At 38.0% G+C, this 13,448-nt stretch overlaps 1 protein-coding gene across 1 annotated transcript; it reads left to right on the forward strand.

Moving 5' to 3' along the window:
* The first annotated feature begins 367 nt into the window (after positions 1-367).
* On the forward strand, positions 368-2,712 carry LOC113273049. Its single transcript, XM_026522820.1, has 6 exons — positions 368-448; positions 1,111-1,407; positions 1,499-1,606; positions 1,736-1,807; positions 2,087-2,342; positions 2,452-2,712. The coding sequence occupies exons 1-6, from the start codon at positions 368-370 to the stop codon at positions 2,484-2,486; spliced, it is 849 nt and encodes a 282-aa protein (XP_026378605.1). The 3' UTR covers positions 2,487-2,712.
* The last annotated feature ends 10,736 nt before the right edge of the window (positions 2,713-13,448 follow it).

Genomic DNA, 13,448 nt, shown 5'->3' on the forward strand with positions numbered 1-13,448 from the left:
GGTTATGATAGTAATTTTAATGGGACTCATAGACTTAATCAATGCCTTTGACTAATTTGGTGGGTCCGGGAGTGAAACTAACGGAAAGGCAAAATTGAATATTCAGTACAGCTTAAACACTCGGCACTAACTGGAACGACGCTGTTGGTTTTTGCGTGCATGAATACCAAAACGTTGAACTTCCCAATGAATTAGGACAGGTAAAGTGTACTTAATTCTAAAGTAATTGCTACTAGCACCACTGTTGCACACTACTTTTAAAGTCCTCCTTCTAGAGACTAGTGAGCAGTGAGTGACTCTGTTGTTGAACATAACGCCCTCTTTTAAGAGATAAGGAGAAGGAGAAGGAGAAGGAGAAAAAAAGAAAATGGGTAGGAGACCAGGACTAACAAAGAAGAATCAAGCAGGAGCAGAAGGGAACAATGATGATGCACTACTTAAAGATCAGGTCTTTTTACACTTTTCTCTAACTTAATTTCATTTAAACTCTACAAAATTATTCATTTTGTTCTGTGTTTGAAATGTTGTGTACAAAGTAAGACGTTTTAGGTACATAAATGTAGCTAGATCATTTTTTTGGTCAGTAGTAGTGTGTGGGTTGTTTTTGCTATGATTGTTAGGGCATTGTATGAGGATACCTTGTTGGTTATGATTGTTAAGTTTAAATTCATTCTAGGTTTATGTTGTATACGATGCCATTGTTGCATGTTAGTTCGTTGTTGGTTATGGTATTGACTTTTTATCCATGGGGTTTTGGCTTTTGAGGAGTTAAAAGATTTTGGGGGAAATGGGTCAATTTCATGGTTGCATGTTTGCTTTTTGTTATTGATGGTGATGATTTGGGATTTCGACTTTTGAGGAGCTAAAGATTTCGGGAGAAATGGGGTTAATTGTTGTCTGGTTTCATTGTTGCATGTTTGCTTTTTGTTGTTTATGGGATTGATTTGGGGTTTTGAGGAGTTAAAGACTTGGGGGGAAATATGGGAGATGAGGTTAATTTTTTTTGTAATGATGGTATTCGACATTTTGAATGGTAGTTGTTGCACTATAGGAAGATTTTTCTTTTATATGGGAACTAACTGGAACTTATCTGTTTTGTGCTGTTGATAGTCTGTCAACGAAAATCTGTCCTCAATAGCAAAGGATGGTACTCCCGAAGCAACGATTGAGTTGACCGAAGTAGCTATAGCGGAGGATGGATCATTGAAGGGTAAATCAACTAGGAGATCTAAGCGACTTCTCAAGGAAAGAGCTCCTACCGGGGATTTTGGTATCCAAAGTGAGGTTGGAACTGTAGAAGCAGAACAAGATTTCCCGCAAAGTCCCGAAGTAGAGAAGAAGGAGTCAGACGAAGTAGAGCGCCTTTTTAAACTCGTCGAACAACAACAAATGAGAATTGATGAACTGGTAATGGGGATTTTTTGTGGTTTATTAATTACACCATTGTTCCTAATCTGTGGATTTATATTTAGTGATTTGATCTGATTTTTTAAATCAGGCTGCTGAGAAAAGCTTCTCACTTGACGATCTAATTAGTGTGGCTGAAATTGGGCTAAAGGCAAAAGCAAACAAGTACAAGAACATGTGTGCAGATGCGGAAAGGAAGGTATTGTCATGCCTACTTTACTTCTTGTTGGTGTTGTTAAAAGAAATAAAGTGCGCAACATTTCTTCGTGATTGAACTTGTAGTTTCTGTTGTGTCATAGTTGCCATTGTAATGCTTCTTCCCTTTCAGATCCAGGGCTTGCAGAAAAAAAAGCATGAGCTAACCAGAAAGTTGGAATGTGCTAATGCCAAACTTGAAGGGGTACGTAAGCATTATAATTTTAATACTACAATAAGCTGAGTTTGCATTGTGAAGTTCAGTAGGTGAGAATATAGATTCTTAAAAGGCATTTGACAGTAAAAAAAATTCAAAGCAACTATAATGTAATTTCATCAGCTAATTGCCAAGAAAACAGGGTTAGCAAATCTTTTAAAGCATCAAAATTTCAAGGAGTTCTCAATGGTGTCATCTATTTGGAAACTTTGAGTATGTTCGTGTTCAATTGATGTTGCGGGTCCTCTTGTTTTGTTTTTTTCTCAGTATGAAATGGGGCAGCAGTGTATGTTTGAGGTAATTGAGATGTTCAGGGATGCATCTCACTTTGCTGGTCTAACAAAAACAACTGAAACTATAGCTGAGCTTCCATCAACTGGTGATGGCGCTAATACTCTTAAGCGCTCAGCTCCAACCAAAAAACCACAAGCAGCCAAAAGAAAGAAAGTTGGTGATATTTCGAACCCCTCGCCTGAAACAAAATCCCAAGCACCCAAAAAAAAGAGAGCCGTTACTGTTAAAGGTAGTGCAATCTATATGGAGTTATATTGCACAAATGTAGGAAAGCCAACTTTATCATCTGGCAGAAATACAGTAAAGAATTGTGACAGTCTGTTTTACTGTTTGTGCAGGTGATGGGAGTTCTCTAGCAGGCACCCAAAAGTAGGAATCAGAATGAAAACCTGTCATCGGGTCGACTTGGTCAGAAATGTTCTTTCCAGTTTCCTTTTTGCAACAGAAAATTTCTTGGTTAGAATTGCGTAGGAAAAAAATTGTCCATTTGAACTAATGATGATTGTTCTGTTAGTATATGTACTTATCGGTTCAAGAAAGTGCTGACCTCAAACAGCTTCTGCTTTGATGTTAGTTTTCGCGGTTATATTTGCATAGTTGTTGGAATATAATGCTATCTTGCTTGTAGTTCTTGCTTACCTCTTGCTTGTAGTATAATGTAGCATACTTCTGGCAACGCTGATTTTAATGTTAGTGGGGTAACTTAACGGTCCAAATGCTGAACCCAATGAAAATTTATTATACATGCACATCAAGAACGCTAAAAACTAATTGAATGAGTATTTAAGAGAAAGTGAAACAGCCTTAGGTAATACTTCTCTTTATTGCTATAAATTTCTATAAAAATAGGCACACTGAATCCATTTCTACATCAAACAATCGATTCATCCATCCCCAATACACCAGTAGTAAGAAAGAAAAATAACATATAAACCTCACGGCGAAGTTGATCGATGTTTCATTACTTGTGGCCCTTTTTGTTGTTGTTCATGCTAGTTTCTGTAAGTGGTGCGAGGGATGTCAACTATGATAATTCCCCTGCAGAGGCACCTTGGGTAAATCCATTTCCAAAATAATGCAGGGTGCTAAAACCATGTGCAGAATTTTTGGGAAACCTTATAATAACAAGAAACATGCCAACCCACAGAAATGTTGCATGTTGCCGAGAAATTGTACAAAGTACTAAATTCTGTTGTGAAAAGCTAATGGACATCTTTGAGGAAGATTCTTTTCCTCGCCTTCATACTTGGGTAGAGAATGCTTGGGACAGATGTGTTAGTCTCGCGAATTCACCAGCACAAGCACCATCAGTAGCCGATTCACCTGAGCCAGAGGCATTTAGTTTTCCCGAAAAATGTATTATTTCAGGAGACGCTTCACAAATTTTGGATCGCCTTATTGAAACTAAGACTTTGCCAAGCAAAAAAGATGTTGCGTTCTGCAAAGAAATCGTAAAAACTACCAAGATGTGCTGGGAAAAGACAATGGATTTGCTTGAAAATCCCAACTTAAATCCTCAACCTTTCACTAACCTTCATCCATGGGCAGAAAATACATGGAATGAATGTGTTAATATTGCAAAATGAACTAGTAGTTCAGATAATTAGTGCATTTACGCGAATGTAAAAGAAATATGCATCTCTTAGTTCCAAGCGTCTTGGTTTGTTCACCATTTTCTTTTTCTTTTTTTCTTTTTTTTTTCTTTTTTTTTTTTTGTGATTAAGAGAAAATTCAATGTGTTAGTTTTAAAGAGAAAATTTCGTGACCAAGTTCCAGAACAATCAAAACTCTTTGTTTACTCAAAACTTTACCCCTAAACAAAAAATATCGTAAGCAAGCCAACATATATACATAGCACCTCTCTTACAATCATGTATAGACATGAAAAGTCATGCTACAACAAGCAAAGAATCTACAGTCAAATTCTTTTTTTTTTCAGTTTTGGTTTTTTTGATCGATAAAAGAAGGTATACGAAGACGAGTATCACGACAGCAAAGGTACACGTCAAAATCTACGAAATGGGTTATTTACAGCGATCTTCTTGAACCGTTTCATAGAGACATTTTTTGTGTATAAATCTAGAACGGACAAAGAAGATGCTTAATAAAAGAACATATATTAGAAAAAAAGAGAACTGCCTCGGTTTTTGGAAAGAAGAGAGTATCGCTCTTTCAACTTGGACCATTTTTAGATTAAAACGAAAAACTGATCGCATTTCTTTTTGGGGAATCAGAAGGAGTAATATTCTGAGTTTTGGATATTATTTATGATGATTAAAAGAAGCCCTTCCGGGGTGAAAAGTGGATTTGTAATTGTCCCAACCAAAAAAATCATGTTCATCTTTTAACAGTGGTTCTCTATGAATTGTCAAAATAAACCATTGCAAACCCGGGGTGAGCTCCGCACACAAGAAGTTAGCAGGGCCACTTTTGGTGGTACCAACTGAAGTGTTAGTGAGAGTATGGTGTTGCCATGGTTTTTTTTGGCGGTTCACACATACTTTTTGATTTTTTAATTCACTCTTATTCAAATTTGTTCCATTATATTAGAGAGATTTTGTTATGGAATTAAAAAGTAGAAGAAGAAAACAATCAAACAATTAGATTGCTAATTCAAAGAACAAAGAATTTTGAGGCGAAAAGGGTCAAAATTGGGTCAAACGAGTGAATAGAAATAAGGATAATACGTTGCTTGCTATTGTCCCGTTATTTAACTCGGTGATTAGCTTAATTGATCTTGACTAATTGACTCACTTAGCTTTGTTTTTAGTGTTGTTTTTCTAGCTTTATATTACTAAAAATTGTTTTAAAAGTCTGTTTCTTTTTGCCAAATACTTTTCGTCTTTAGAAAGAAGTCAGATTTTGGATTATTTGGTTTTTGGTACTCATGTTTTGACCAAAAATTGGTTTTGGTCTAATATTTGTCCAGTCTTTGCGTTTGATCTAAAGACCAATGTTGACCCTCGTTGACCATTACCGACCTAATTTTAATTAAATTTGTAAAATAAATTATCTGAGTTTACAAGTCTTCCCTTGAATCCAATGGTTCCAAAAACTAAACCATTAAATCAATGGTTCCAAATAAAACCCCAAATCAAAATTATATGAGTTTACAAGTCTGCCCGTGAAGCAAATCCGATGGATTCTGGTGATGCACAATCCAAAGTTCCAAACCTATATATAACATTTTAATATACGAAGTTACTGAAATTGTTAACAGAAAACAAGCTAATTCACGTTTTGAATTCTATCGAACTATCTAAACTGGCAGGAATTTGCACAACCTCAGGATAATGTAGATTAGAGCATACCTTAAGTGTTTTCTAATTTCCGGCAACTCAATTTCTTTCCTTGGTTTAGGTAGTATCAGTGGCTTCATTTAATGGAGGGGATAATCTCAAGTGTGTTTGTGAATGAAAAAACAAGAAGAACTGGATTTTGTTGCTACCGGGAAATAGCCTTGGGTGGCTTCATTTGTCGTTGATTTTATTGATGGTTGGCTGAGATATGTAGTGTCTTTCAGCTCCAATGTAACGAGGATATGTGGCTTGTTATGAAACACATATTTGCATATGAAGAAGAATATAAAAGGAAGATCGAAATCAACCTCAAACTGGCCCTGTCACCCACATAAACTGCATGCTAAGTGTTTGAATTTTTTTTTCAAAGAAAATTAAAACGCTTAGAATATTCATGGTGGTGTCTACAAATTTAAAGGGTATAATGTTTAATAATTACTAACTGAAAGTCAAAACTTAACTGGGTCAATGCCAGTCAACATTGGTCTTTAGACAAAACGCCAAAGTCTGGACAAATGTTAGACCAAAACCAATTTTTGGTCAAAATGTGAGTACCAAAAACAAAATAATCCTCAGATTTTTTTTCTTATAAAAGTCATTTCAGTTTTAAAAATACCGAAAACCTTGTTGTAATCATTTTTGTTTCAAAAATCGTTCTATGACTACAACTCTTTAACATTACTACAACTGGTCTGACCAACAAGTTAACTACAACCAGTCAGCTATATTCTTCAGCAAAAATGTTCAAGTTGAGATGCAAGAGGAGGCGATTGCAGAACTAGGAGTCAGTAGAATGAGCAATGAAGATAAATATTTGGGTTCTCAAATCTTAAAGAAGAGGAACAAATCTGCATCTAGCTCATAAATTTCTAGTGGAGAAGTTCGATGGTAAACCTATTGGCTGGAAAATACATTTTCTGTCACACGCAGGAAGGAAATTACATATAATCCGTGCTTTCTCTGCTACCTATCTACTTTATAGATGTAAGCTTCATTCCAAAAGAAATCATCAACAAGCTAAACCAGACAATAAGAAATTTCTGGTGGGGTCATTAAAAAGATCAAAGGAAGTTAAGAAGATGCATTACTTGAAATGGGATGATTTATCACAAGCAAAGAAAAGGGTGGTTAGGGATTGAGGTCTCTAGAGCTACTCAACAAAGCTCTAATAGCTAAGTTCATATGGAAATTTCTACATGACTCTTCTTCTTTTTGGGTTTTGCATTGAAAACAAAGTATCCGAGGGATGTTTCCTTTTGGTCTGCAAAGAAGCCGCATAAGTACTCTTCTAGTTGGGACGCCATGTTGGATTGCAGAAGAAATCTCAAAGTGGGGTGTCTTTGGCTTGTGGGCGATGACAGTGACATTAGAATCTGAATTGATCCCTGGATCTCATCTATCCCTGGATTTACTCCTGCTTACCCGTCAAATTCAGGAAGCTTACCTCAACTAGTATAAGATTTGATTACAACAAATGGAAACTGGAATGAGGAGCTCATATATCAACTATTTGATCGATTCACGAAAGAGCAAATAATCAAGATCTATATCAACAGAGATGCAAAAGATAAGTTGATCTGGACATTTACTATCCATGGATATTTTACCGCAAAGTCATTCCAAACCCATCTCAACTCCTTTGCAGGAGAACCGTCTAGCCTCAATGACAATTCTTTTCCCTGGAAAAGATTTTGGGAAGTTGAGAAGCTTGTTCCAAAATTCTAGAACTTCATGTAGAATAAAGATAGAGTCCCGTTCTACATGTCAATATCAATACAGACAACAATGAAATTTATAGTAAGAGGAAAATTCGTCGACTTTATAAATCGTCTCTAGCCGATCTCTCTTTCTATACGAGTTTATTCGCGTTCTTATCTTGAGTCGAGTTCTGTTTAAGAACGGGCTGACATCCGCCACAGGGTAAACCACCGCCTCTCAGGCCTCCCCGATCGATTCTACCATAGAGGCCAACGATAGACAATAACACAACGACAAGGTATACTCGACATGAATTAGCCGTTAATGAAACCTCGGATTCCGGCATTGAATAGATCGGCAGATAAGAATATTTGTCCATCTATAATGGAAATTACGTTGGTAGGGATATAAGCCGAAACATCCCCAGATTGAGTCTCTACTATTGGGCGTGACTTCTTGTTCTTCTTCTTCGAATGAAGCAGCTGGGGAAGTCTTACTCATTTTAGTGTGCCGCCTACCGAGCAACAGAGCGATGTGCATGGGCCATGTGCAACGAACGGCTCATTGAAACCATCCGAAATAAAGTACTCATCTTCGAAGAAAGGCCCGGCTCCCCTCCCAGTATACCTTCCCTCTACGCTTAGGCTCCAGTATCAGGAAGTAGTAACCAGGAAGATAGCCCGGTCATGACTGTTGCCTTTCAGTTATTCGGCCACTCTACCCCCTTGGTGTGCCAATTGGAGAGCACACGTAAAACTTGACCCCCAAAAAAGACCTTGTGATTTGAGTTAGTATATTTGTAAGACTTTACTAATTCTTCTCGGGTGGATTCTAGATTTTATTCCCCCAAAACAACGGATACTTTTAGAAAACTCTACGATATGCGGCACTTTGATACCCACGACTTCGTGTAGAATTGAAAAAAGGACTTAGTTGAATGGCTGGCGAGATGGATTTCCTCAAGTTCCTGCAGGGTGAGAGAGGAGGTGTAGCGCAGTCTGGTCAGCGCATCTGTTTTGGGTACAGAGGGCCATAGGTTCGAATCCTGTCACCTTGACTGTAGATCCTCTCCTTTCAGTCGAGTCACTAAACTATCTTGTAATATCGTAGAATAAGTATCTTCTTTCGTGAGACCCACCCCTTACCGCAAGCCTCGTCCTCTTTCCAGCGAGTCCACTCCCCCCTCACATGTAGGACATATGAGCCCCCTACGGGTCCCTCATATAGACATATGAGTTTTTTCATCCCTTCTTCCACCGCCGGTTGACCAAAATGAGGATCCCAAATTGCATGCGCAATCGGTCTTACATGTAAAGGGTCTTTTACCCATGACTCAAAATTTCCTTGCCAAGCTACATGAAATAGATTTCCGGAAGTCCAAAGAAAAATTATTGCTAACTGCCCGAAGTGAGAAGCAAAAATATTCTGATAAAGATGATCCCGCTCTAGAAAGATTGGCGGAGAAACGAGTCTTTCCTTTCAGTAGGTCTCATTACATGGAGGATAGGGACAAGGAGAGAGACCTATGAGAAACACACAAGCAGATCGGAGATATCAGATAGCCAGATATGTGATGATCCACCACTGCTGCTAAGTCCAATCATGAAAAAGTCATCAGCTTGCCATTATAGGCCAAAGGTTAAAAGACGACTAACAGAGATAGATTGACACCAATGCGGATTCCCAGATTGTTGAATTTAACTTTTAGAGTCTATATCTAGTACCAGCCAGAGTATCGACTGAGAATATGTTCTAGTCGGTGAAACCGGTGAACCACGCGAGCTGGTTAGATGCGTGGGGCAGAGGGCCCGTAGTACCCCAACAGCTAAAGTAGTTGCTTTTAGTGTTGTAGTACAATTTGAAATGGATGGAACTGGCACTAAAAATAAATGAAGAAAGGTACACGTAATATCATATATGATCGACATTTGGACATAAATGAAAGGACCGTCTTCTGTTACTTTGTTTCCCCTGAAAATGGGTCTGGTACCGATCACTCTGTTGCAGCAGGGCGCTAGGGACCGGTAACGTTACGTCTGTCGCTTAGGTGCTACCATGCCGCGGGTAACTGAATAAGGACTAACGGGCGGTCAGTCGTCTTTACATGGGCCTCATCTCATTCGGGGGAATCATTCTTTCAGAACCTCTCCCGGAAGAACGACATGCATTCTAGGTCAAGCCTATCGTGGGCAAGCAATTGATCCCCCGGGCGTGGCGTAGATTCTTTCTATCTCTCACCGAAGCCAATAAGTTCGACAATTATTGTTCGAGGGGAGTGGGCCATCACCATCCTAAATCTCTAAGCGAAGCCGAAGCCAGTGATGGCATCCGACGCAGGGTCAAGACATGGTTCGGAGAGCAAGATGATTGGTTGCCACTCACTCCTAGCTTGATTGTCGGTCGCCACTCACACCTAGTTGGGCCGGTTGTGTGGTTTCGTTCAGTCATTAATAACTTGGTTATTTTTAGATAATAGTAGATAGAAACAACGCTCGTAAGAAGTCCTATTGAAACCAAGAAATATAGGCATGTATTGTTATAGGTATAACTAGTGCAATAGGCACTCCAACTGTAAGAAGGTACTCCTACGAGGATAGCATACCACTAACTAAGAAAATCGGAATGAATCAGAATTTTTCTTCTATGATCGACCGATATAAACATCAACACCTTCGAATTGGATCAGTTTCTCCTGAACAAATAAGCGCTTGGGCCAAAAAAATACTACCCAACGGAGAGGTTGTTGGAGAGGTGACTCTGAACAAAGTTCTAGCACCATGCCAAATGTGTCCGAAAAAGAAGAGCAAAGCAAATGAGGCATGCCCAAAAGTGAACCAACCCCTTGGACTGCTACGAAAAACACCGTCGGATTTCAAAGTAGCGCGATCTAATTCAAAAATCTCGCCTGCTTTTTCTGACGAATTCCATTGACCTGCCATGGCTAGTATAGAACCCTCATATTGGAGAGAGACGAATTTGGTAGTTAATTTTAGTTTGACTTCTCTTACGTGTAACAAAAACCGAGGATGAATAAGTATCATGCTGTTATTGCGACGTGCGATGGTTGTAGTCTAATACCATAGAAACGGCTATACATTCTATCGTCAATACTTTTTCACTTGCGTTCTCGAGCCTAAGCGTAGAGGGCAGGTATACTGGGAGGGGAGCCGGGCCTTTCTTCGAAGATGAGTACTTTATTTCGGATGGTTTCAATGAGCCGTATGAGAAGTTATGGGAAAGAGTATATTACAGCATCCCTCATTCTAGAATTTCTAATGATCGCCGTCTTCTGCATGCTTATGTAACTGGATAACCAGCACAGAAAACCGCCTTTATATTGGGTGGTTTGGTGTTTTGATGATCCCTACCTTATTGACTGCAACTTCTGTATTTATTATCGCCTTCATTGCTGCTCCTCGGTTCTGTAGAGTGACAGTAAGGGTGACTTATCTGTCAACTTTTCCACTATCACCCCCAAAAAACCAAACTCTGCCTTACGTAACTTTTACATAATGACGTTGGGGTTATGCACAAAGTGGGTAGATTTGTAGAAGGAGTCCCAAATGAATGTCTCTGGTAGCTAATTGGCTAAGATTAAGTTTATCACTACTATTTGGGGTCAGACTTACTTTGGGCTATTTGGAAGGATAGAAACACTTTGGTTTTTGAGAAAAACAAGTGTATATTGGTGCAGTACTACAACTGGGTCTTTATTGGTTTTATATTTACTATAACGAAAATGGAAATCCACCCCTACCCCCACCTACCCCCAATAGCAGACTACTACTACAATATCTGAAATGGTTACATAGTCTCCACAACCAGAGGGAATGATCAAATTCAACAATGATGCATCTATAAAGAACGAGAGTCTTCTAATGCAGTAGTTTCCGGGGATCATTTAGGGGCCTTCATCGGTGCAGAAACTTTTTTTTTTAATCGGTCAAAGAGAAAATTCATTGAAAAGAGAGCTACTTAAGAGGCGTACCTCAACCCAATGAATACAAGCGGGAACAAAAAAGAGAAGGGCACTTTTACAAATCCAAAACAACAACAAAGTACAAGCTTACAAAGGCCGGAATAAAGAGTCCCATAATACAATCGCCATATTCGCCGTTAGACCTAGCAACTTCGTGCTCGACTCGGACAAAAGAACGCTTGAAGTTTAACGTTTCTAATGAGGCTTACCAATTTTTTTTTTTTCAAAGAATCTTTCATTTCTGTCTATCCATATGCACCACCATATTGCAACCAGAATGTTATTTTAAATTCTACTAAGTCTTTCGTCACCCCAATTATACTTCCAAGACTTCACATTTGTGGTGACATTTGAATTGTAAGTCCAATCAAAACGACATCCTTCAACAAAGTAATCCCAAACTCTCCGGGTTCTCCAACATTCATAAAATAAATGCGAACTAGCTTCATTGTCTTCATCACAAAAGCAACATAAGCTAGAAACATCCATACCTCTTCTTAATAGCTTATCCGCCGTCATTATCTTATCATCAGAAATAATCCAAAGAAAAAATTTGATTTTGCAAGGATACTCCCGGCTCCAAACAACATCGATTGGAAAATTCGGCTCACCTTGATCTTCATCGCTCCTAATACCATCCTTAACCGTATATTGACCACGACTATTTCCGACCCAAACTCGGCTATCCAAAACACCTTCTTGAATTGAAATTGAAGAGAGAAGATTTGATATAGTTGTTACTTCAAGTGAAATAGTTTGAGAGTATCTTTTGCCTAGACATAAACCTCCACCTTAAACAATCTTCCACTACACCAAATCAAGGATTTCCTTATTGAAGAAAAGTGTTACAAAAAAATTAGAGCTAATTTCCCTAACTAAGAAAAATGGTTATCAATAGCCAGTTATATAATGTGTTAGTATTTTATCTAATGCTTTTAGTTTTTTAGGAAACTTAAATAGGCTAACACATGCATTTTGTTTACAATTTTTTTCCTAACTATTGACATTTTATACTTCATAATTACTTGTAATGTAGAGATTGTGTTATAATGTTTGCTAACCCTCTGTATAACAATTCAAGTGACTAATAAAGAGATGACATGTGTCTTGTTTTTCAAAATAGTCTAACTCATTTTCTACGTTAGGAATTCGTTAGATTTTAATAGAAAAATACTGGCACTTTCATGTGATCCTCGCCTGAAGCCGGCCACCTGAGAATGCCAGTTCCGGTCACCTGGGAATGCCAGGTTCCGGTCACCTGGGAATTTCAGGCCATCCATATTTTCAAATTCAAATTTTGACACTGCAACTTACTGTAACCATTCTTATTTCTGAAACTACAATACATTCAGGAACAATTTACAGTGTAATCATTCACCAAATTGAATAGCTGAAACACATATAAGTCATTCAGGTGTTAAAAAAATGATTTAGTTCATGTGCCATATACTAGATAGATGCTATATTGCTTTATATCTACTGGTATTCCAACATCAACAGTCGAAATTACCTCTACCCCTAGCTTAAAGATGTGCTCAGTGTTGGTGTTTCAATTGTACTTGCAAGAGGAATTCTTCATTGACATTGTGAACTGGTTCCTCTTGATGGAGTTGTAATAACGCAAGGATTCAAAGCTTGGATTCAAATCTTGATCGTGTATGGGCATCAGAATAGCACTAGGTGATGATGTTTCTAGTACCTGCACAATTTTTTTAAGAAGTTAGGTGTAGTCTTATCCTTATCTGATACAACATACACATAAAGATGGATATAAATACACTATACTCTTCTCAGTGTTGTCAATCACCACATACATTCTCATAATGCATTCACACGAAACTAGAACACATGTCAATGACTATTTCCTATAGTTCTTACAAGTTAATGTCGGCATGTAGGTAATACAATCACATAGATTTCATGAGTAATGGACTGTTGCTTACTATTCTCATCTAAGTACCCAGCTTGTTCCCTCATTTGTGCCTACATTAGAACAAGTATTGATATGTATTAGCATACAAAATACGTAACCCAGCATAAAAAAACTCATGATACTTTCAAATTACTACACCATCTACTTACTGTGTAACCCTTATGAGTTATCCGAACTGTCATCATCACTGGATTCTTGCTTCTTTGTTGCTGGTGCAAGGAGCAACTTTCTTTGCAACTGGCTGTTGCATCAATGGATTTTCTTTTTATCAATAAATCAACCAACCCAATAAGAAAAATAGAAAACTTTCAAATGACTATAGTTCTAATGAAAACTGAACTTATTATATAATATTACAAATGGTCCAAAAAAACTCACATCCTCAGAGCTTGAATCATCTGAACTATCATCAGTAGTTGATTCGTT

This window comes from Papaver somniferum, chromosome 1 (genome assembly GCF_003573695.1).
Source record: "Papaver somniferum cultivar HN1 chromosome 1, ASM357369v1, whole genome shotgun sequence".
In the NCBI taxonomy this organism is placed as follows: Eukaryota; Viridiplantae; Streptophyta; class Magnoliopsida; order Ranunculales; family Papaveraceae; genus Papaver; species Papaver somniferum.

Coding starts and splice junctions, on each gene's coding strand:
- LOC113273049 (XM_026522820.1), top strand. CDS start 368: ATGGGTAGGAGACCAGGACTAACAAAGAAGAATCAAGCAGGAGCAGAA. Junction 449..1,110: donor ATGCACTACTTAAAGATCAG/GTCTTTTTACAC, acceptor TGCTGTTGATAG/TCTGTCAACGAAAATCTGTC. Junction 1,607..1,735: donor GTGCAGATGCGGAAAGGAAG/GTATTGTCATGC, acceptor CTTCCCTTTCAG/ATCCAGGGCTTGCAGAAAAA.